Source organism: Cyprinodon variegatus, unplaced genomic scaffold, assembly GCF_000732505.1.
Source record: "Cyprinodon variegatus isolate N-32 unplaced genomic scaffold, C_variegatus-1.0 Scaffold738, whole genome shotgun sequence".
Taxonomy (NCBI): domain Eukaryota; kingdom Metazoa; phylum Chordata; class Actinopteri; order Cyprinodontiformes; family Cyprinodontidae; genus Cyprinodon; species Cyprinodon variegatus.
Window position 1 is genome coordinate 140,962 of NW_015151191.1, and position 25,370 is coordinate 166,331.

At 38.0% G+C, this 25,370-nt stretch overlaps 1 protein-coding gene across 1 annotated transcript; it reads right to left on the reverse strand.

Moving 5' to 3' along the window:
* Positions 1 to 5,434: 5,434 nt before the first annotated feature.
* Positions 5,435 to 25,065, reverse strand: rnf217 (ring finger protein 217). Its single transcript, XM_015395397.1, has 7 exons — positions 23,987 to 25,065; positions 14,091 to 14,312; positions 11,511 to 11,675; positions 11,265 to 11,362; positions 11,077 to 11,180; positions 7,541 to 7,612; positions 5,435 to 6,224 (listed from the first exon to the last, which is right to left on the reverse strand). Exons 1-7 carry the CDS (start codon positions 24,983 to 24,985, stop codon positions 6,142 to 6,144), a joined length of 1,743 nt encoding a protein of 580 aa, XP_015250883.1. The 5' UTR covers positions 24,986 to 25,065; the 3' UTR covers positions 5,435 to 6,141.
* Positions 25,066 to 25,370: the final 305 nt, after the last annotated feature.

Here is a 25,370-nt window from a genome sequence, read left to right on the forward strand (position 1 = left end):
ACTGATTATGGAGTAACCAGGGTAGCTCCTCCTCAGGGACGTGCACAGATATAGACCCGGTGGTGCTGGAGCACCTGCCCTTTTCACACTGAACCAAAGAAATGCCATAATGGTGATTTCTTTAAAAAAAACAACAACACTGTAGCTTTGATGTGTGGCCCATTTCTGGATTTAAAAACTATTACAAAAGCCGCTAACTTTTATACTTTTGCATGACAAACCCCCCTCTCATCAAAACTGAATGGTTTAAAATTGGTAATTATTTTATAGACAATAATGTTTCGTTATACTGTGTTCTGTTGTTACCAATCTTATCTGAAAACCAACCTGTAGAGTGTTCAATATTATGAAAGACATTTATCAAACAGAATATGGCTAATCATTTGAAATAGCCGAGCGGTGCTATGCGCTGCACAAATTCCCCTTTTTTTCTACTTGAGCACCTGCCCCCCAATATGTCTGTGGACAGCGCTGCTCCTCCTCCACATGTTTCTGCACATTCCTTATCAGCTTGGTTACAACAGTTTACAGGTTTACTGTTCCAAAGTAAATGTTTGTATTAAAACATATAAGATGCCAGCTATCGTGAACCTCTGCACAAATATTTTGGAAATCACATAAGAACTGGAGGCTTTTTTTAAAGTAAAATAGATTAAATTGCAATTCAGTCTTCTACCAACCTCATGGTAGATATGTAAAATATGACAGTCTGTGAGCGGATATTCAATTTCAAATATCCATAAAATATTGACAGAAACTATTGTTCCTGTTGGTAGTTAGAGTTTAGATGGTCAGACTGTATGGAATGTACATGTCTTGGATTATACAAGTGCATTTTCATGTTGTTGCTGTTGTTTCCTACAAAATATATATTCAGAGTCATGAAACTATTTGAAAATAACCATAAAATTCCATTTAAATAACAATATTTAAAATATCTTTTTCCAATATTAACAAAAAAATATATATATATAAAAAAGAGCCTACTTCAATTATATACAGCGATAAACTGCCATAAATTAGTAATTAACTGATCAGCAGCACACTGGGGAAAAAACATCAGCAGCTAATAACATTATGACCACTCACCACAAAATGGGTTCTCTCTTGGAGAAAATGTGGAAAATTCCAGATTTGGTATTCAGTCTGTTGTACTTAGACTTATGGAAACTATTTAAACAATTCTGCAGGCTAAACAATTTGTGATAAAATGAAAAAAATGTGACCCATGTTTTCCTACTATGGCACAATTGTGACCTCTAGTGACAAAGAAGTGTTATCACAACTCAGACTGTTTGATGCCTGAGATAGTAAGGCTTTTTTAACAGTTGGTAAATCAGGGTAAAAAGAAAAACACCTCAACATTTTTGGCATTTGGTTTATTGTCCATCAAATTCGTAGATAAAATAGTGTCTGTGCCTTTGCTAAGATAGCAACAGTAATATCAGCAGATATCTCTGACAGTGGCAGCATTTCGGTTAAAACGGTTTGGTTTGTTGAACATTTCCTTGTAAAGAGATACTTGAAATAAAAGTGACTATATAAATCTATATATATATAGATAGTATACCATCCTGAGGTTACCGATAAATCCACCTTTACTGGTTTAGCAGTGGCGACTTGTAAGGTGTCACTTCCCAAATGCAGACATTTAATTAGCTAAAGGCGACACAACTTCCTACACATTTCCTCCTTCACAGGAGATCTAATGTTTTAGGCAGGGCTCAAAGTGCAACACATTATTATTCTTTTTCCCCCAAGTGAAGAAAAGCATGAGCCATAAATAAAGTGACCGTTAGACGTGCAAATTTACAGGCAGGTTTTGGATGCAGCCTACACCCTGGCTGTGGTTTGGGGATGTCAAACATATACTTATTGCCTTTTGTTTAGTAAACAGTCAGCAACAAGATCCGAAATGTATTTACCATTTGCTTCATTTAGTTTTATAAGATTTTCATGTATGATTATTTGCATTTTAATTTTGCCGTTGTAATAAATATATAATAAGGCCAGACTGTGATACATTCTCTTTAAAAACACAAGTTTATAATCTGATCTACAGCCATGGTGATGGCACCATTTACGCAACATGTCTTAATGGGAAAATATATATTTACATCTAAGCTGACAGCTAATATGGCCCTAATAAATTTGCATCAACAACAACAAAACAAAGAAAAACTCGATCATAAAATACAATTTCAGTCAGGGAAAAATAATGTCTTCAAAATTCAAGTTCATTTAAAGTTCTTTATCTGGCGACAGGCTAGATTAGCACAGTTGTAATTTCAGTGATGAGAAAGTCTACCTGCAGTGAGTTGCAAAAATCTTCATACTTCTTAAAGTTTTTCACATTTGTTTGTGTTACGATATAAATTGATGCATTTCATTATCTAAAAAGACCAACAAAGACTTTTGAAATTAAGATAATTATTCAAATTCAACAAAAGAGAAAACTGAAGCATGTTTTGCTTTGTATTAAACCCTCTTTGATCTAATAACAGTAAAACAACCCTCGTGCAATTATTTGCCATTGTTATCAACTAGAAATAAAAAATGTATGTATGCCCAAAAAGGAACACAGCACATCAACCTGGACAAACAGTCCCTACATCGAAACACGGTGGTGTTAGCATCATGCTGCTGGGCCAGATTTAACCCTCACAGACTGAGCTTCACCTATCTTGCAAAAACAAATTGGGCAAAAATCTTCAGTATAGTTATGCAAGCAGCTAGAAAGATGAACCAAAAGACTTGCAGCTGTTGGTTGCACAAAGAATTGACTCATGGGAGCTGAATACAAATAGATGCCACGCTTTAACTTTCCCATTACTTCAGGATTACATGCTAGTTTTTGTTGGTCTTTATATGAATTCCCAACAGACCACATTGTAGTTTGTGTCTGCCGGGTGAAACATTTTGAAATGAATATTTTTGCAAAGCACTGCAAATGAAAACCCTCTGGTAAAATGGCACAAAATAATAGTAAAAAAAAAAAAAATGTTTTGACATTGCGTAAAGAATGTAGGGAATGACAATAACCTCTGTCTAATTGTGGCAATTTAAACTCACACGTTCTTTATAAACAAAAACTTTAAAAGAAAAAAAAAACAGCTGTTAATTAACAGTGCAGAAGTAGGAGAACAGTATGAATAAAACACGTAAAAGCATTTCATTTCTCATTTAACCTTAGACGTACAGTTTCCAAGCCCTGATATTTATCACTCTGCTTTTCACCCATGCATATCATCCCTCTGACCCCTTTAAAGGGTTCACAATCCAGCTGAGTCAGGCTGGGAAACAGAGTCGAGGTTGGCAACACTAAAACGCCTCTGATCTCCTTTTGAAGCAGCTGTGCACTTTGCTTCCTGGAATTCAATTTGTTTAGTGAGGCAGCCTACCAGGAAGCATTTCGAATCTGCTCTACTGTTCAGCAATTTCTTTGGCCAATGTACAGGCTGGGCTCTGGGTCCAGTGAACACAAAACAAACTTCCTGAGAGGATTCAACCCAGACTTACATAGGACTGCTTGGTCCAACTAAAAGCAGTGTGAAAGGATGCATAATATCAGTGTATTTAGTGAACTCTCTCATTACAGTGTAACTTTTTATGACACCTATTAACACTCAGATGTAGAAAATGGGTCATATTCCTGGGATTAAGCTCAACTAAAACATTTTGCATTGCTGAAATCTTAGAAAAGCATAAAGATAAATCTCATTAATTGTTGAATGAAGGTCCAGTGCTGCAACTTTTACAGATTTACAGATGCAAAAAACAAAATTCAAACCATCTTTTTCCAGCTTCAATGAGGGCATTTTTTAAAACTCTATTTAAGAGAGCAAGAAGAAAAAAACAACAGATCAATGTAAGTTGGTATAAGTGACTTGATGAATGTTCTGTTTTTGCATATCTAAAGCTCAGGAGCATGATAAGCCATTATCCATATATCAATCTGATAAAGTTTAATTCTTTTATATACTTATGTAAATTCTTTGCAGAGCTCCAGGCTTTACATTCAAGCCTCAGTGTTGAGGAAACTGACCCAAGTTCATAAAGAGAAAAAGTCCTCCTGCATAACTTGTAACGTATAAAAATCTGATAACCTCTAGAATAACAAATCTATATAAAACCCTGTCGAACTCATTGGTAAAGCACTGCCCAGACTACATAATATAAATAAAAAATAGTATTGTCTTTAATCCTTCAAAGTACTTTTTTACCATATCTAATCTCACTATGCAATCTTTAGTTTTCTTCCCTAGGTGGAATACTGCACCCTGCCAAAGTGTTCACAACTTTTCAAACCTTCTCACATTATGTCATGTTATAATTGCAAATCTTTGGCTTACATACATAATATGTCTGGAGAAAAACTACCACTGCATATCACCCTGAACATGCCATCCTTTTGGATAAACTTTAGCGGGGGAAGGGGGTTGGTGAGGCAAGATGGGAGGATGGATGGAGCTGCTACGGTGGAATCCTGGGAGGAATGAGATCCGACTGTCCGGCAGGGTAATGACTCAGCCAGAGCTACAAAGGAAGGCTTTAAATGAAGCCTATTTATGCATACCTGAGGTAATCCTTTTTTACAGACGCTCTTAATACAATCTGATTGTAGGGGCGATGAGGGTAAATAACCTTAAATTGTTTCCTTTGCTTATCTTTGGATTTTTAGCATGACAAAATGTGAAAAGGTTCATGGAGTATGACTATTACTTCAGAGCATCAATTATGCTAAAAACTAAAAGATTTAAAAAAAAAACAACAAAGCGACCAGATCAACGGAATGTTGCTCCACATTCAGCATTTTGTTTTGGCAATAGCTACCTTTTCTTTTTGGCTTTTGATGAGAGGGTAAGCAGGCAGAGCAAAGATGAGGTCTGGATGTGGAGCCGAATAGCAGGGGTGAAAAGACAGGGAGCCAGGACACAAAACAGCAGGAGGGACGTCGATGTCGCGGTCAGAACTTTAAATATTTAAGGTCCCGGTTCGTCTCATGAAACACTTCTTTCACCATATTTTCCTCGGTATTTGAGTCAGATTTCAGTTGGAAATTTCCACTTTTGAACAGATTAAACTCTGGTTGATTCATTTCCCTATCATGGCTCCTTTCTTGTGCTCCCCAACAGCTCTGCTCAGACCTTTTCATACAGTCATGCCTGTCATAAATATGTTTTTTCATTTTGGGCTTTTAATAATAGATCTGAATCATTATTTTACCAGTGTGAAAACTCAAACATAGAGTGCAGCACAGAGCCATCCCAGAACTCTAACATTTATTGTCCTGCTGGGGTTTTTTGTCCCAGATAATGATCCCTTTGAAAGACACAACTCTGTCCAAATATCACCCACATTTTGGTGGATCTTTAAATCTACACCAGTAGGTGCAAAACAGCCCCATAGCATCATACTGCCACCATCATTGGAGGAAATTACTCCTCCAAAGACAATTTTTATTATTGGGGCCAAAAGGCTCAATCTTTGACCACAAAAACCTTTCTTCTAATGATATTTGGCTAATGTTTTTGAAAGGCAGGAAACCAAATCGTACCCAAAGTTGGGTGGTAGAGACATCTTATCTTAAAAGCATTCAATTTTTTTTTTAAAAGCCCAGAATTAGTTTGGCATTTATCTCCATGAAGAGTTTATGGATAGTTTGTTCATCCAACTCTCCTAAAGCTTCCTTCAACCATCTAGCTTCAACTGAAATGCTCTCAAAACTGGATCTTTTGCTTTAGATTTCTTCTTTTACGGATTAAATTTAGGTAAAAGAAATAATTAATCTGATGAAATGTTCAGAGAGTGTGCTATAATCTGACCGTAACTCATTCTTCACTGTGTGGCAATGGTGTTAGAGAGAGACGTCACCTCAAAGTACATTTCGAATAGGTTTGGGTTGCTCTTCTCTTGATATCCAGCCTCCGTGCTTTGACAGCAGTCCCATGCGAATTTAAATAAACTAGATGGGTTGATGTGCAATTATCAAGGCCTCACTCTGCTAACAGAAAGTACCACTCAAACAGCCCATGCTTATTTTATAAAGTCTCCTCAATTAGAGTTTTCTGGGGTCTCAGGCTGGCGTGTCCGTCCCTGAGGAGATGGGTGTCACCTTTATTGGGCTAGGTGTACGGATAGTTAGATCCACCGTCCGGAGCCCCGGGTTAGCTGCTGTTTCTTCCTCCTTTTGCAAACATAGTAGACGGGGAAAACAAACAAACCTAGACAGAAAGGAAGAAATGGATGCAATTATTTAGTTTTAAAGTAAAAAAAAAAGCCTCAGAAATGGCCAAAATGAAAAAAATTTTGTTTACATAGAGTTTGCTTTCATTTTTAATATCAAATAAAAAAAGAAGCAATTTGTAAATTCTGATTCTATTTGTTAAGGGAAAAAGACTATCTGAGCCAACCAGGCCCCATGCGCACTGGAGCGGTTTTAAACATGAACAACCATGTTATTGCACCTTAATGGAATTCAAGCTTGCAGTATGACTAGAAAACTTCAAAAGCCTTATTTTTATTTTTTATGCTGAGCTATTTTATAAAAGTAGGCTGTACATTAGATCAGTGTCCTCCTGCGTGACCTCAGGGAGACAATCTCCTTCACAGCCTTTGCATTTGCACCATTCCACCACCATGTTTGATCTTTTCTCCTTTACGCCAGATTCTATGAGATTTTTGTATCAGCGATCAATACAGAATATTTTCCCCAAAGGTATTGTGGAATCATCATCAGGTGTTTTCAGTAAATGCAGTGGTTTTTGCATTAGAAACCTTCCATGGAGGACAATTTTCCCACTTTTAATGAGAAGTGAAGCTTGCAGAGCTTTAGATCTCATTCTGGGTTTTCCTGTTAGATCCTGGATGAGTTAATGCGTTCTGTGAGTAAATCTTAATGGTCAGCCGCTCCTGAAAAAGTTAATTGTTTTCACATTTCCTCCAATTGTGGACAAAGCTTTCAGTGTTGATCACCAGATAAGACAATCATTGATTAGTTCAAAAAGCAAGAATAAAGCTGTGTGTGGATTTGTATGCATTTCAAGATTACTTACTACTTTTTACTTTTTGTTGATGTTTCAATGAAGTGATAAGGATTTAATCTGATTTTTCCACATTCAAGCTTAATCTGGTCAAGAAAAATACATTGAGCCAAGAAAAAGAAAGATAGCGGCACAAAGTGGATTCTAACAAAGCGAATGTAAATCTTCCATCCCGGCATATTAGTGTTCAGAAGATCATCCGTCAGATTTACCAACACAGGAAAAAGATTAACAGTAATCACATTCAGCTGAAGCATCAATAGCTCCCAGTGCAACCCGATGAATGACTCAGCGTTACTGAGTGTCTCCAGACGGATGATGATGCTCTAGATGTGATTCAGCAAAATAATCATCAGAGGTGTGGTTTGAATCCATGACTTCAGAGCAGCTGCTTTGCTATGCTGAGAGAAACCTCCAAGTTTCCATGACTCAGGTGAGGTATTTCGAGGTTAAGTGTTTGGCGTGTGCGTGTGAGTTTGCGTGTGCAGCTGTGTTACCTATCACCAAAGCGAGAGCTCCGAGCACTATCACCAGCAGGAGGACCAACGGAGCTATCAGCACTTTGGTGGCTGCAGAGAGAGAAGTAAAACAGGGGAAGTAGGATGGTTACTGTAACAAGCAACGATCACCACAGCCTGCAAAATGACGCGCCTCATTAAATACAGATGGAGAGCTGCAATGTGTAAACGACTCTCACTGGGCTAAAACTGGCTCCTATATGCTGAGATAACGAAGCCTCTATCAGCACTTAGTCGTAGAAATGTACATAAATACATCTCCTCTACTCTGATAAAATCTAGTGCGATCAATTACTTCTAAAGTCACCAGTGGCAGTGGGAAGAAAAAGGCTTCCGTTCGTGTAAAGTGCCATGTATGGCTGAAAACTAATACCCTGAATGCACCGTCCTCTAGGAGATACTAGGTTATGGTAGCACCATGGTGTGGGGCTGAAGATCTGAATACAGAAAACATAAAAAAAAAAAAAACTCTTTAGAGGTAGGTAAACATTTGATACTGGGATCCTTCAGCAGGATACTGACACTAAACAGTCAGTAGGATAGTTTAGGTTTAAGCTTTTGTAAGGTCAGTTCACCTCTAAATCCGATTGAAAGTACATGTTTATAGAAGCTCTCCATCAAATCTGACAGAACTGGGACTGACTATTCTTTAGAAAACCCCTAATTTCCAGGATTAAAGGACTAACGTCTCAACATGATCTGGAAAAACTGATCCATGCATTTATTTTTAGTCAAATCGATTACTGCAACAGTGTTTTCACAGGTCTGCCTAAAAAGTGGATCAGACAGCTGCAGCTGATCCAGAACGCTGCTGCCTGTGTCCTCACTAAGACCAAGAAAGTAGAGCACATCACCCCAGTTCTAAAGTCCTTACACTGGCTCCCTGTATCTCAGAGAATAGACTTTAAAATACGTCTGTTAGTCTAAATCCCTGAATGGCTTAGCACCTAAATACATCACAGACTTGCTATCAGTGTATCAACCCTCCAGACCACTCAGGTCTTCTGGCTCCAGCCTGCTCTGCATACCTAGAACCAGAACTAAACCTGGAGAAGCAGCATTTAGTTCCTATGCTCCACTTATCTGGTACAAACTTCAAGAAAACTGTAAAAGTGCGGAAAGCCTGAGTTCCTTTAAATCAAGACTAAAAACACATTTGTTTAGGATTAGTTCAACTTTTTTGTTTTCTAACATTCATTCAAGTTTTATGGTTTAATTAAAGTTTAATTCAGATATAAGTATAAACAGCCGTATTGCTACTGCTGATCAGGCAAACAATCCTCTTCAACATTCACGATTAAGTGCTGTGAAAAGGACAAAAAGTGAATTTGAAGCGAGGACCCTGCTGATACACCTAACCCTAACCCTTTCGCATGGATCAGGAAAGTACCACTTAAAGATCTATTTAAATAGGTTGGCTATAGCTATCATATAGTTAGGTGTGAATACGTGATGCAAACTTGAGATATGAAACTATTTAAAAAGGCTTGCTTAATCTAAACTGTTAGGAAACTGAGGCGATTGTCATTGTTAATCCAGATACGCTGGGAAAACGTCACAAACCAACATGTGAAGATATTATCCTAATGATTTAAGAGCATGCACTTGTTTGCAGTCGACTCAGGCTCACATAAAAGTGAGAGCGTTGGCCCTCAGTTCTGCTGAGTTGGTAACAAACATGACAATAAAAGAAAAAAAACACACATGCTGCTGCTGCCACCTTTTGTTTTTGATGCGACACACGGCCATTATCTCTGCCTACAGTGCCCTCTGCGTTTATTGGCATCCCTGGTGAAAAGCTGTGAAACACCTTAGATTCATAAATAAATCAGTAGTTAACTCACACTCAACCTTTAGAGGAAGTATCTTTAATTTCTGTAACTCTACTCTATTAAGGAAATGCTTTTTTTCCCTCAAAACAAATGGTGCCAAGTCCTGCCTCCTTAGAGATAAATGTAAACAAAGCGATGTTTAAACATATACTGCAATGATTTGAGTGTCTCAGATATTTTAAACCCCAGTAATACTATGTGGTAAGGATACATATTAAAGAAAATACAACATAAATTTGGATTTTATTTAAACTATGGACCATGGGGAGGAACTGATTGCTCAAATGGTGATTAAAACAGGCTTTTTTATTTCAGCTTGATCCGTTCCATCAAAGACATGCCATTTAACATTTGGCAGCAGGTGGAAAAATACTTGAACCCTCTTAAATGTCACTTTGAATTTGTACACGGTAACAGCTTCTGTACAACAAGAAACCAGGGATTTGCATGCACTATAAAAAATCCCCCCTAAAATAAAACTCTTGCTGGGATTGTTACTTTAATGGTTGATTTTCACTGTTAATAAGCGAAGCAAAACTTCTTTACCTCATTAAAATTAAATCACTGCAGGCTTCATAGTAATTAGATCGTTGGTTTGACTATAAGCAACAGACATTCAGGCCTCACTATTTATTGCAAAAACACAATGCATATGTTTTCCTAAACACCTTTTTGTTGTTTTGCAATGAATGCTAAAAAAACATCATGATAATCCTTCAAATCTATAGAGGACATCCCTGTTAGAAATAGATATTGGAACCTAACTTAAGCTCTAACAGGTAATGTGTATGAGATTTGTTAATACCTAAAACTTGTCTATATACTGATGCATACATTTATTTCAAATTTAAACCTGACTCACCTACTCCAGTTCTCTCAAGAGAAAATTCATGCAGCTATTGTGAGAAACTTGTGGGACAAAACCTAAAATCTTTCACTCAAATTAAACAATTTAAAAGGCAATTCTACAAAATAAAGAAAAAAAATGGGGACACTTATGTTAACTTGGAAAATAAAAAAATAATTCTGTTACTTAGCAAACAGAAATTATTTTAGCAGTCCTTACCGGCTTTAAACATGAAAAGGTTTATCTAGATTTTATGTCAGAGAAGAAGAAAAAGTGCATTGTAAATGCTGACGCCCCTACTGGTGACCTTTCACCCGCCTAAAGTAGCATAGATATATTATTTTCTCTATATTCACAAATACAACGCAACTAATTATATTTATTTCAAGTGAATTTATTTAATTGTCCTTTAATCACTTCACTTATTATTAAATGTTATATTTAATCACTCTTATTTACATTTCTGACGGGATATTTATACATTTAATACCTTAAAAATATATTGAATAATTCAAGAATGCTTTAAATTAATGAATAGCATATTACTGATTTCATGGGGAATTAACAGTTATTAAATTTTAAGAGAAGATCTAAATAAATAAAAATCTTGTTTTGCAGGATTTAGAGCAAAGTAGCAACATTTGATCATGGACAATTTGCTGTGATACAACTGAGAATAATTAAGAGTAAACTAACCATCTTAACGTCTGTCTGTTAAAATAAGGCCACAAAAGACACTTTAACTGTTTAAATGGGTCACTTCAAAATAGTTTCTGTTAAAATACAACTAAGCATGCCTGACATGAGGAACAAAGAGCTTAGAAGGCAAAACGTACCACAGACGGAGCCTCTGATGAGCCTTCTGAGGTGTGGCTTATCAGGGAGGTAACGATACTTGCAGCCAAACACGCTGAGGTTGGAAGTGTGGTCCCCGAAGAATCTGTCACAAGATTGTGAAACGTGGAGTCAGAGAGAATAAAGAGAAAACGGAGCAGCCAGAGCGAGAAGCAGAGCAGAGACAAACCTAAGGTGGCGGTAACGCTCTCCACAGCGGTAACAGAAGTTGGTGTTACACTGGGCACAGGTCATGTGATCGCACCCCTCCGTACGCTGAATGTGGATCTAAAGAGAGAAGAAACAAAAAAAAACTTTTCTATATCGCTCCCTCCCTTCATTAATCAGCTCCGCACTGACGCAGTGACAAGACTCAGCCTGCACTGCAACATCAGCACAAAGGCCTCCAATCCCAGGCGCTGCCCTGAGCTTTTACCTTGCAACGTGGACACTTCTGCGCATTCCTCTGCCCGTGCTCAATGACGCTCGCCCAAGTTCGCAGCAGCTTGTCCCCCTTCCTGTAGTCGCGACACTTGAGTCCATCATGCCAGGGCGCATGACATTTAAAGCACCACACAAACTGGCAGCTGCTGCACTGGATCTACAACAACGAAATAGGGAAATTTGGTATTTTAGAGACAACTAAATGTTGTGAAAGGGATAAAACTATATATTAGTAACTATATATATAATATTAGTGATGGATCAATTAAGGCTCCACAACGAGGGACACACTTATCATCACAATAATACAGTTTGCAATATGCATATTCCAAAGATCTGCTTGGACTGCTAGAAACATGAGCTTATTGTTTAATTATCACTCATTCAAGTTCTCTAATGCTAGACATTTGATAGCACTTGTTGCAGACAAATCAATAAAACGCAAAGAGGAAGTAAGGAGTTCAAAAACTAAATTCTTATTGCTTTACTTCTCTTGAAATTGTAAAAATCAAAAGGAGGATGTTAAATATTAAAGACAAAAGAAGTAAAACAAAACTCTGTGGAACAATAAGTAGCCTAAATATTGTGAAACAAGCTTGTTTTCCTTGTCTATCAAGGGGATTCTGTGTGCATAACTTGCAAGAAGAGATTTTATTTGCGTCTTTTCCAGAATCCATCTCATAACAATAATATGGTTAGAGAAAAAATAAGTGATCTTTAAGAATCCGCCTGATTGAGTTTCACTTTTACTTATTTATAGACAATTTAAAATATTCTTCTATAGAAAAAATAAAATATAAATAATATTCTTTTATAAAACAGCATCTTTAAGAAACATCCATAATCCTACAGAGTTTCTTGGACAAGGAAAGGGATTTAGTCTGATTCAATCGTTCTGAATATCATTTGCAGTTCCTCTTAAAACTGATCAGAGCACAACAACCCCACACTTGTACATTAACATCTATATTGTGGCTAAATTACTTTTTAAAGCACAGTTCCCAGTAAAAATGTATTGTAAACACCAAAAATAGCTGTGAAGGTCGGTAAAGTTAGCATACTTCATTGACCCCAACCACATATTTAAGCAGATATCTTTAGCAGGATGTTTTACTTTTTAACCGGTGCCTAAAGTCACTCAGACAGAAGGCAGAGTCTTTTATTTGTTTTTTAGCCAGGTTCTACTCAGCAGGAAGCATGATTAAAACGACACACATAAAACTAAATTTATTTTGAGAAATCCAAAAACCTCCAGCATGTATGATTATCAAAGCTCCAATGATGGAACTCATCATGTCCACATTCTCTCCGTCATGTAAACTTTATATCCCTCCAGACCTTTTCTGCAAGACCCACTTGTTCTAGAAGAACATTTCCAGGATTAAAGGACTAATGTCTCAGCATGATCTGGAAAAACTGATCCATGCGTTTATTTTAAGTCGAATCGATTACTGCAACTGTGTTTTCACAGGTCTGCCTAAAAAGTGGATCAGACAGCTGCAGCTGATCCAGAACGCTGCTGCCCGTGTCCTCACTAAGGCTAAGAAAGAAAAGCACATCACCCCAGTTCTAAAGTCCTTACACTGGCTCCCTGTATCTCAGAGAATAGACTTTAAAATACGTCTGTTAGTCTATAAATCTCTGAATGGCTTAGCACCTAAATACATCACAGACTTGCTATCAGTGTATGAACCCTCCAGACCACTCAGGTCTTCTGGCTCCAGCCTGCTCTGCATACCTAGAAGCAGAACTAAACATGGAGAAGCAGCATTTAGTTCCTATGCTCCACTTATCTGGAACAAACTTCCAGAAAACTGTAAAAGTGCGGAAAGCCTGAGTTCCTTTAAATCAAGACTAAAAACACATTTGTTTAGGATTGCCTTCAACTGTTCTAGATAAACAGTTCAACTAAAACATCATTAGTTCAACTTTTTTTTGTCTTTTTTTTATTTTCTTTAGTCCAACTGCTTTTAATGTTCTTTCTTGTTTCTGCATCTTTTTTTTATTTATTTTTTATTTTTTCTTCTACTTGTTCTGATTGTGTTTTATTTTCCTATATTTTAATAATGTAAAGCACTTTGCATTGTCTTTGTACTGAATTGTGCTATGCAAATAAATTTGCCTTGCCTTGCCTTGCCTAGACCAAATCCAGAACTGGTTAGGACTTCTGCATTCCCTCCTGTGTTAAATGCTTTGGGATCTTCAAAAGAGAGATGTCTTTGTTTTGCTACTGGATGTGTTACTTTAACAGCCCAATCCCATAAGCAGAAGATATGAGGTGGATGGATTGAAAGCATAAGCAACCGTATATTAGATTCCCCCGATATCCTGAGATCTGATAACGAGGGGTCAGTGGAGGCAGGTGGAAATGCCTGCTAACTGCCAATTAGACCGGAAAACACAGACCTGTCGCCATATGTTAGTGTCTAATGTGAGCTGAAATACAATCAAAGTCACTCGGGTCATTTCCTGGTGGAGGTTAGAAATGACAAACTAAAGTATGCACCACAGCCTCTGAGCAGCATCATCCTTTCTGCCATTAAAACCTCCAAAGGTGAGCGTGAGCTCTTACCTTGTACTTGTGCTCTGAGCGGTTTGTGCTGTGCGCCTTCAGGGAGGTGAAGTGGCTGCACTGGGGACAGGGCTTCGTGCTTGAGTCCAGCTGACTTAGCTCCAAAAAGTAGCGGTACTTTGCCACCTCTTCATTGCTCAAGTGAGAAATCATTAATCCCTCCTCCAGGCTGCCGGCACACTCCGTGATTGGACAGCTGATGAGAACTTTTCCCTCTCTCACCTGAAAGAAAACACATTTTTTTGGAAAAGAAACACATCCAGGCTTCTCCTGCAGCATCAGCTGTTCAGTCGTGAATAAATGTGAAGGTTTGATACATGTGGATCTACATATTAAGTCAATTCACACAACTGATGAATGATTAACCTCAAAATGGAAGGAGCGCATAGCAGATTAGTAGAGGCTAATGTTTGTCAAAGAACTGACAGGTGTGCACTAATAGTGATATTACCTTTTCTACAAAGCCTGCTGGCCCTGAAGTTTGACCTAAAATTGTTATTTAATAAACAAAAAGTGGAGCATTTTAAATAATCAAGTTTAAAGTTGCTGTATATTCAATAAAAAAAAAATGATTTTAATACCAAAAGGGAAATTCAATTTTGCAATAACTCATAGTTTTTGTTTTGTTTTTTGTTTTTTTGGGGTTTGAATACCATTTTGAAAACATTTGAAAACCATTTTCCAGTCTTGCAGAGAATTCCAACCACTCGCACTGTTTCACGTTTATTACATGTGATACACTGTGAACACAAATTGGAAAAAACATTTTTAATTCCACAAAAAATAGAAGATGCCTTATTTCCCTTATTTTGGCTTTACTGAACCTCTATCAAGATTCTTCTAAAGAAACTCTAATGCAACAAATCCCCTAAAGTCAGCTTATTGTTCAATAGAATCCACCTGTGTGTAATTAAAGCTCAGAGTAAAAGCCTCGGTTCTGTGAAACCTCAGTCTTTAGAGACTTCTGATCAATAAAAACATCAAGAGTTAAAGCACAACTGCAAACTAGGGCTGAACGATTTATTTTATTTATTTTAAACCAATATTGCAACTCTGATTTGATTGTAGGTAGATGTTCCACTCGAGGGTGTCAGTTCCAGAGTCTATTATTGCAGGACTTTACTGTAACCTTTGTGTGAAAAATGTCTTAATTCTTCTGCCATGGCTGGATCTGTGAGAGCTGCTACTGTGTCTGCATTTCTGTGTGGTGGCAAACCCACTTTAAGCATATTAAAACCACCCAAAGGGCTGGAGGGAAAAAATGGCATACTCAATTTAACTTGTTCCTGCTATATGTAATCAGTGGTGGCTGGTGGAGTTTTCTCAAAAGGAGGGGCTATAAATTCAAAATAGACGTATACCAAAAACCAATCAAACGTATACTAAGTTATCACACCAGTATACACTCCTGATCAAAATCTTGAGACCAGTCAAAAAATTGCAAGAATTTGCATTTTGCACTATTGGATCTTAAGAAGGTTCAAAGTAGAGCTTCACAATGTTAAAGCAAAAAATCAGTGCAAGAGACAAAAACTTTTGAGCAGGGAATTTTCTGAAAACTGCATTTACACTCAAACATTATTTTTTTCAGCTGATCAAAAGTTTAAGACCATAGTCTTTAAAAGCCAAAAGCTGTGCAAAATCTGGATTCCATGTCATTTTCTGTCAAGTCTTTACACTGTCAAGACCTCCTGATGGCAAAAGCAAAAAAGCTCACTGACTTTGAACGTGGTAGGATTGTTCAGCTGCATAAGCAAGGCCTCTCACAACGTGCGATCGCTGCTGAGGTTGGACGCAGTAAGACAGTCATTTTGAATTTTTTAAATGATCCTGAGGTTTATGGAACAAAAAAGTCAAGTGGTAGACCCCAAAAAATGTCACCAGCTCTGAGCCGCAGGATCCGATTGGCTGTCCGTTAAGACACAGGCCGATCCTCTACCCAAATTAAGGCCATTACTGGTGCTGACTGCAGCCCAATAACCATCAGAGGGCATCTGCGAGAGACGGGGTTAAGAAACAAAAAACGTCTTTAAAGGCCACGTCTTCTTCAACGCCACAAAATTGCCCGTTTGGACTTAGCAAGGGTGCACCAAACATGGGACATTGAAAGGTGGAAGAAAGTTGTCTTCTCTGATGAGAAAATTTAACCTTGATGGTCCTGATGGCTTCCAACGTTACTGGTATGACAAGTAGATTCCACCTGAGATGTTTTCTACATGGCACAGTGGTGGGGGTGCCATCATGATTTGGGGTGCGTTTTCCTTCAATGCAACAATGGTTTTTGTCTCTTACGCTGATTTCTTTTTTTTTTAACATTGTGAAGCTTTACTTAGAATCTTCTTTGGATCCAATAGTGCTAAATGAAAATTCTTGCAATTTTTTGACTGGTCTTAAGATTTTGATCAGAAGTGTATTTATATGAATGCCAACAACAAAAAACATTATAAAAACAAAATATCATTTCATGTAAAGGTTTACTTTTTGTACATAAATCTTGCCATTTTGAGGCTTTGAGAAGGCAAAGCTCCGTGTTTTGCATGGTCTAATATTGTGTCACAAACCTAAAAAAAAATAATAATAATTTACCAGTTTAGTCAGCCTTACACTTTTTTAATTAATAAAAACTAAACTGTATTTACTTAAGAGCAACTATGCAAATTAACAAACACCTAGAAAAAGTACACTTACATCTTATTTTCCATGTGAATCCTAGATTGTTCATGCTTCTTTGCCTTTTCTAAAAAGTACCTGTCTTCCTTGCTGGGTTAGATCCTGACATTTGAAAAAGGGAAAGTAGAATAAAGCGTTAGCCTTGCTAAATGCAGTTAGTCAAGCCTCGTAACTAAACCAGGTCCACGAAAAAGACAGGGTGTACCGTCTGTCTTTGGACTACTGGTTAACTTTGATGTTCGGGTCAGGTCCAAATGCTTTTACCTCCTGCTTCTCTTGTTAACTTTGCTTTTTTTTCTCTCTTGATAAGTTTTACTTTTCACGAGAGTCTATAGCCAAAGATTTTTGCGACCCAGGGTGGAAATAGGTAACCAATCCGACGACAAACAGAACAGCTTTACTCGTCATTAAAATGTAACTATTTATCTTGCACATATAAAAAATATCAAAATATTTAGAAATATTTTTATTTTATAATTTAATATCTATTTGTTTTTTATATCTTCAAGTTCATTGTGTGGGTAGGATGTAGCCCTAGTGCCTTTTATGATCAGCCACCACTGTATTTAATGTGACTAAAAGTGGTTTATTTGAAAATTACATTTTGCCAAATTGCAATTATATTGCAAAAAGAATTAATTGCTCCCTGCATCCCTACTGCAAACTAAACAAAACATAGCCTTCTACAAAAACAGATGATCCAGGAGAGCAGAGGGATGGTCAGTTAGCCATCCAGGAGGGCTACAGAAGCTCTGGGGGAGCTGCAGACTTCAACAAAGTTATCTGATCATAAACATATCACTTACCCACACCACAAATAGCTTTTTTATGGAAAGATTGTGAAAATAAAGCCTTGATGAATTCTTGTTGAATCCCACAAGTTGTGCTGAAACGGTTCAGCTCACAGAAAATAGAAAAAAAGGAAACATATCCAGAAAATGCATTTTACTTTAGTTTATCTGTATCACCATCACAATTTTAAGCAGTAAGGTCCTAATTGCCTGCTTTCTGAAATCATGCAGCTCTAATGGAGACCTTTGCAGGGCACTCTAATTTGGCCTTATGGCATAACAGTCAGGACCAGAAGGAGAACTTCTCATTAACTATCCTGTTACTTTTTAACCATCAAGCTCACTTCTTTGTCCAGGTTCCACTCTAAGGGCATCTCGTAATCCCCATGTTTATTCTTACTTTTTCAAATAAAGTTATTTCCTGTCATCTGACCCTCTACACATTACATCTATAAATCCCCTCGGAGACATGTTGCATTGACATCTACTAAGGTAGTCATCAGAACGCGTGCATCTTGGAAACTATCCACACCTTTTTATGGATGCCGTATATCTTCTACAGCACCTGTACATAAACATACACAGACCTGTACAGACAAAAAGCACCATTTACTTTAATATTTACATTTATCCTTGCAGGTGTGATAGCCGTGATGTTTGTTTTTAACCATAACACCAAAGCTGTGATAGCCACTGCCCGGTAGGGCTGGTTTGACGGGTTCTTTCTCACAAACGTGTGCCGCATTATGCGGACGCTGTGACACTGTGGCTGAATGTGTTCAGTCTCAAATAACAGTTTGCATCAACAGTATAAAACAAACTAGGTCAACGAACTTGCTGTAAAGGATACGGAATAATATCCAGGTGTTGATGCATTTCTGAATTACAGGTTTGATTCCTGGAAACGTACTTTTATTCTGAGGCTCCAATTATAGGAAATCTGCAGGATCTAATGTTTACTATAATTATTTAACCTTAAGTAACCTCCACTGTAGCTTTACAGTTCACACAAGAATGAAGGGAAGTTATTTTTAGCAACTGACTCCTTAAAATTGATCTAAATCCACATTCCCATTACTTTCCAAACTAAAATGAATCCCTTGATAATTCATCACCTCAACACTAATAACATCCAGCAGTTTTTTATCTAGATGAATTAATCCATTACAAACTACCAAGAAATGTTGTCCCACTTTCATTTGCAGCATTGAGTCAGTTCATTCAGTTTTTTAAGCATATTATTAAGCATATGCCTTGGCTTTGAGTTATTGCAACACTAGTTTGGTGAGATTTCCAAATTAGTTTATAATCCTTCCCCTTTTTAATGTCCATATTTGACCTTAGATCATTAACCTGTTAGCCAGTGGAGCTCATAGCATTTCACTTGAACCTTATTGACAGCTGTTTAATGACATACAGCTTAGAAAACATGAGTTGAAGATCAATGGTATAATTTACAGGAAAAAAAAAACAGAAATTGGAAACAAATCAGAAAAAATAAAAACAATAAAAAACACCTAAGAGGTCTGTTGTTTCATGTAGATTAAAATAATCGAAGGTATAGTCGAGGATTTTCGTAAATTTTTGAAAAGACCCGCCCTCTCCACTTAAAAAAAATAAATAAAAATGCACATGCACAACCCTGTACCTCCAGAGAGGGAACGTCTATTAAATACTTGCAAGAGCGTGCACAAGCTCACTTTCTCCTCGTGCACGCTCTGTTTAAAAGTTGCTGTTTGCATCGCTCATACAGGCTTACTTTCCAAAAGAAGATTTGCAATTTTTCCACTATGTCAGACTCACCACCGGTAAAGCCGGGCACACACTATACGATTATTTTTGCCCTTTTCAGGCCAATTCTCGTGTGAGAATTTTTCGATCAGGCCTACTTTCAGCCTCGTCGTGCGTTGTGTAGTGTAGTGTACAGGGGGTAACGAGGGGCGATCAGCCTCTAACGACCACCCCCCGATAAGGAATCGTAAAGTTTGGAGGAAATCATGTTTGAAATTCAGTTGGCCATCGTAGGGTCACATCAGAGCGTCGGGCCGCACAGTGTGAGAACACGCATAGTGAGCTGTGAACTTTTAAACCCTGCGGTTTTGTCGTACAGTTTGAGCTGTAGTTGAGTACGTGGTACAGCCTTACATGAACATATCACCAGAATGATTGACAATTAGGAGGACCACTTATTTAGATGATCCACCCGGAAAGAGAAAATCCTCCACTATACCTTAAGTAATTGATTATTTTGACTTTTTTCTTTTCTTCTTCTTATTATTTTTTTTTACAAAGGTATTCCAATATATTTTAATAACTAATTTTAAAGTTATAAAAAGAGGGTATTTTTTTCTGCCAAATCATTTTATCTAAATAACTATTTCCCAAAACAACGATTTAATTCATTGTGTATCTTCCATTAGTTGTTATATTTGGATTAGTGACTAGAAGAAGCATTTCAAATTTGAACAGAAAGATTTGGTTTATTTTTACGGTAGATACAGCTTTGCAAGTGGAACCAATAGAAGCAAATCAACTAAAATATGCTCATTGGTTACATCCTCACATCCTCCAAATGTACACAGTGGAGTTCATAGCTGCTTTAATGAAGTTCTGGCTGTCCCTATATTGATATGACGTGTTTGGATTTGAATCAAAGCAAGCAGGGTTCATATAAGACAATCACCTTTATCATAGTGTCTTTAGTCTGAAATGTTGATTAAAAAGCTGAAAGAAGGCTGCTTTATTCTTGCTCTCAATCTATATCTATTCAAGCTAAAAACTGCAATGTGATGAGCTTTAACATCTGATGGGCAAAAAGGTCCAAAATGGAAATACTGCAGTTTTAAATGTTATCCAACTGTGGGGAAAAAAATTGCAAAATTGTTATTCCTCAAAGGATTGGTAGCAATATTTAGTGATTTTCATCTTTAACTGATGTATAATATTTTGTCACTCCCGTACTTTTGAAAAATAAAACCCCCATCATAATTGATAATAATAACCATTAGTTGGTAAAGCTGCTTCTCTTTAAGTTCTGACAGCCTTGTTATTGTGTTACCACCCACCTGTATGCGTTTGACTAACAACTTGACCAGAGTTGCTGATTATAAACTAATCATCAGCAACTAACTTCTTCCCTAATAAGTAATGGCAGTGATGAAGCTGTTGTGCTTTAGGATATCAGATCTTGTACTCTCCCTAAATATTCCTCCAGCACCCAGAGGCTTGAAAACAGCAGGGATTTTGCAACTTTGATTTGTTGCAACAAGATTTTATTTCTCCACAAAGCCCCATCTTACTCCACATACTGCACACCAAGCCTATGTGCTAAAATCAGCTTGTGGTGCATTAACGAGAATAAGAAAAAAAAACCTTCAGGCAAACATATTAACGGCTCCTTTCTTTTTCGTTTGCGTATCAGATGGAGCACTTTGCGCTGCAGCTCAGGACCTGTTATCAAAGTAACATGACTGAGGACAAAATCTACTTGGAATGAATGACTGACTAAACAGTTTTATGCAAACCGATCAAAGCGGATTAGAGCTAGGGTTGCAACTTTCAGGCAGCCTGAGTGATTTGGGAAGCTGCATAAATGTTTATTAAACCTGGGAAAGTGTTTGGAAGATACCATCTTATGAAAGAGGGAGAAAAAATGATGGGAATTAACCCAGAATAGAACTGGACCCTCATTTTTCTCTTTGTTAAATTGCATAAGCAGCAGATGGTGCAGCTCTGACTGAAAGAAAACAGTTTGAAGGTGGGATATAAAAAGCTTTCACAGTTTATAAAGCTTGCTGTTACATAAACTATTTGAGCTTTTATTATTCTTTTTTTTTTTTTCGGTTTTGTTGACCTAGATTCCCCGAAAAAGGTCTTAATCACAAGACAAAGAGACCTTAGGGTGCTGACTTCTGGCATTTTAGTTAACTCACATGTGCTCCTCTTGTTAGTTTATCTTGAAGAGTTTAGGTTTGACTTTTAATCTAGATATTATAAACATGTGGGGTCAGCTCCTGGTGCATTTCCCAGAACTGTGAGCCGGACCTAAATTCCTCTGAGATGCTAAATATAGTGCATGGAAGCACGACAAAGAAGAACGTGCTTTAAGACTCATCAACCAGCTGCTGAATATTTCCCAGCAGTAACTGTTTCTAAGGCAGGGTTTCGCTGTTCTACAAAGCTGGTGTCCCACACTGGAAAAGAAGAGGACCTATTAATCCATCACAAAGAGAATCTGGTGAAAGTCCCTCCAAAAATCTCCGAGAACTAAAAAGGAAATGTTATTCACTCTGCTTTCAATTTCCCCCTTTCATTGTTCTCATTTATTGATTTGCTGAGAGGTATGCTTAATGCTCTTGACCTCCAGTCTGGAAACATAGCCTGCTCCAGAGAAGATTAGGTTTCCAGCATGGTAACCATGGCGACAAACCCAGAGAGGAAGTGAACCAGCGTTGTCAAACTTAATTTAAGAACCTACAGTTAGCAAGCCAGTAATCCTGCTTTTAGTAAATATACCGTCTGAAAATGTGAAATCTTTTTCAAAATATAGAAAATTTCACATTATGACAGTTGACTTTTATATCTCTGCTTCTTTCTGCATCTCTGCTTCTGTCTCCTTGAACCCCAGTCGGCCTCGGCAGATGGCCGCTCACACTGAGCCTGTTTCTGCTTGAGGTTTCTTCCAGTTAAAAGGGAGTTTTTCCTCTCCACTGTCGCTATAAGCATGCTTAGGGATTGCCTTCAAGTCAATAAATCGATACAATAAGCTGGTTTTCCTTAGATAGAAAACTTTAAATCAATTTGACTGTATGATCTGATTGAATTGTATGGTGCCTTGAGATGACATGTGTTGTGAATTGGCACAATATAAATAAACTGAATTGAATAGACTGGTGCATAAAAATGAAGCCTTTCAAGTGTTGAAATTGTGATTACAGCAACCAAAAACTAAAAAATACTCTCTAAAAAAATCTATACTATTTTACATTAGATTAATTTATTTAAACAGGTACTTAAAATTTGAAATTGTAGCCCATTGAAAAGTGTTATGGAACAATTCCTTTATCAGAGTAGTATGGCATAGAGGTGATAGGCCTGTGGAGCTACTGAAATGCTGAGGAAGCCCGGTTGTAATGATTAGGGCTGAAAAATTAAGCCAAAAATAATAATTGTGATTATTTTCAACCAATATTGGGATTTTCCTTTATAAAAGCACAACTATGTCGACCTTTCTTTTTTTTAGCGGTTTTTATTGTCATTACACTGTCACGAGTACAGTGCAACAAAATGAACTCTGCATTTAACCCATCCCCTTGGGGAGCAGTGGACTGCCATTGTGCAGCACAGTGTGGGATTAAGTGTCTTTGCTCAAGGAGCCAGAGTAGCAGTCTGTGGGAGTGGGACTTTAACTCACAAACTCAGGATTGCAAGCTCTATGCCCTAACAGCTAGGCCACCACTCCCCTTTACTACAAGGTTTTTTTTTTCATAAGCCTGACAGCCTGCTTGTCCAGAATCAAGTGCTGCGGGACTTTGCTGTAACATTTGAATGAAAAATCTCTTACTTCTTCTACAATGCAAAGATCTAGGAGCTAGCTGCCACCTTGTTCCCTTTTGTGCGAGGTGGCAGTCCCTTAGGAGGCAGTCATCGTATCACCGCCACCTAAGGGAGAAATTTAGTGTCCTAACCTTGTTAGATCTATTGTGACTAAAACTCAGTGCCTTTGCGTTTTGAAAATTGCGTTTCTCTAAATTGTGATTATATTGCAAATGGAATTAATCGCCCAGCCCTTGTAATGATTCTATAGTCATTTTAGCAGCATTGCTAAGCTTGGCAATAAGGAGCATAAGTATAGCTAAAAAAAAAAAAAAAAAAAAGCAAGAGTGATCTAAAATTTTCTGTAAAATTGTTATGCTGACTTTAGAGCTGACAAAAACCAACTCATTATTGAAACTTCAAGGAATATGGACTCTTGGACCTTCATTTGCTAAATGAATAAAAAATACCTTAATCTACAAAAGAGAACAGTATCTCCTTATACCCAGGGTGAAACACTTTTTAATTTTGATTTGACTCAGAAGGCAGTTTAACTCAAGGATGTTGACATGTTTGCACATATCTGTGATACATCTATGTGGTAGCTCATAAAAAATTTCTTGAATGCAGTTTTCCTCACAATCAACTCAAAGGTCCTCACTTTTCCTTTCTACTCTATTTTCTATAAATATGTAGGGCAATATGTGGTCAGTCAGCTGATGGATTTATTTATTAAATTATTTTCTAATTTTAGTATGACAGGATTGAATTAATAGACTTTATATGATGTTTTGTTTTTGGATATGCCTGTAAGCCAGGGTGTAGAATAAATGTTAGGCATAGAGCAGCATTGATGAAAAGAAAAGAAAGGGGGGGAAAAAAACCTCTGCTGACACCAACCTGGGAGCTGACGTAGAGCTGCAGACACTCGTCACACACGGCCTTCCCGCAGCAGGGCAGGGGTGCGCTGGTTTTCTCCTCCAGGCACACCCGACAACACTTCATCCCATTCTCAGCACCGGCCTGCACCCGCTCCAAGCGGTGGGACATGTCTCCAAATGGGTCCACCAGGTCATCCAGCGTGTACATCGCCTGTTCGATGCCCATTCCCCCAACATTTACCGCCTCCAATTCCGTTCCTGTCTCCCCTGATAAAGCAGCGTCATCGTGACGGTCCGTGATTTCAGCGTCTGTCCGTTGAGATTCGTTGGCAATGCAGTAAACCGTACAATAGACGTGCTCTTTGGCACTACAGGACTCAACTACAGTCACCGTGTTGCTTTCATCCTCAGCTCTAAGATGGCGTTTATCACTAACAGTTAAGAGTTTAACTCCTGTAACATCTGAAGTCAAGTCAATAGAGGGTGGTTCGTTTTTATCACCAGGTTCCCCCGTTTCAACATCCGACTTTTGACGCTCACCACTTTGTACTCTACGTACTCCCGTAGATATGTTAATACTAGTTTCTCCGCCTGTCCCATGTTCCACTCCGTACTGCATCCGAGTTTTTGTACTTAAACAGAGAGAAGATGACTTGTTATCTCCGAAATTCCTTCTCAGAACCTCCACGGCGCTCGCCCTTCTCCTCCTGGCTGCTCCGACTCCTCCGCTGTTGCAGTTGTTGTTGTTGTTGCCCTCTGCATCCCTCTCTCTCTCGCCACTTTTCTTCCCCGTCCTCCCGATGACACCATCGAGGGACAACCGGGAGTTGGACCGGATGACAGGTCGGTTCAGGTCCACAAACTGCAGGTGAGCTTCACCTTCTGTGATGGAAGTTCCCGTTGGATGGTTGTGGGACGATTTCTCCCTTCCCTCTTCCAAATTGCTCATAAAGATCGGCATCTCCCGGGCGTCAGCTATCGTTTCGTCATCTTCCATCCCCGATTTAGCTCTCCCCATTTAGAGAGCAGGTCTTCCACCAGCAGGACCTCTTCTGTCGGCCTTCCTCTGCTCCTCCAACTCCCTGTACCAAAACAAAACAAAGCGAACAGCAGCTTCCCGGTGCTGACGTAAGCACAGAGGAGAGCACTGATAGGCTGATGGGAAACCTAGTGGTGGAGAGAAGGGATGCTGCTACTGTACAGCAGAGGAGCTCAAACGATCTTTAACCCCCCCCCCCCCAAATCAGACTATAATCTCAGAAGTCTGACTTTTTTCTCCTAATTATTTTTTTTCTTAGAATTCAGCCTTTAATCTCAGAATTCATACTTTTTTCTCAGAATTCTATCTATCTATCTATCTATCTATCTATCTATATATATATTTATATATATATATATATATA

Coding starts and splice junctions, on each gene's coding strand:
- rnf217 (XM_015395397.1), bottom strand. CDS start 24,985: ATGGGGAGAGCTAAATCGGGGATGGAAGATGACGAAACGATAGCTGAC. Junction 11,181..11,264: donor GAGCGTTACCGCCACCTTAG/GTTTGTCTCTGC, acceptor ATCTTGTGACAG/ATTCTTCGGGGACCACACTT. Junction 6,225..7,540: donor AGCTCTCGCTTTGGTGATAG/GTAACACAGCTG, acceptor CTTTCTGTCTAG/GTTTGTTTGTTTTCCCCGTC.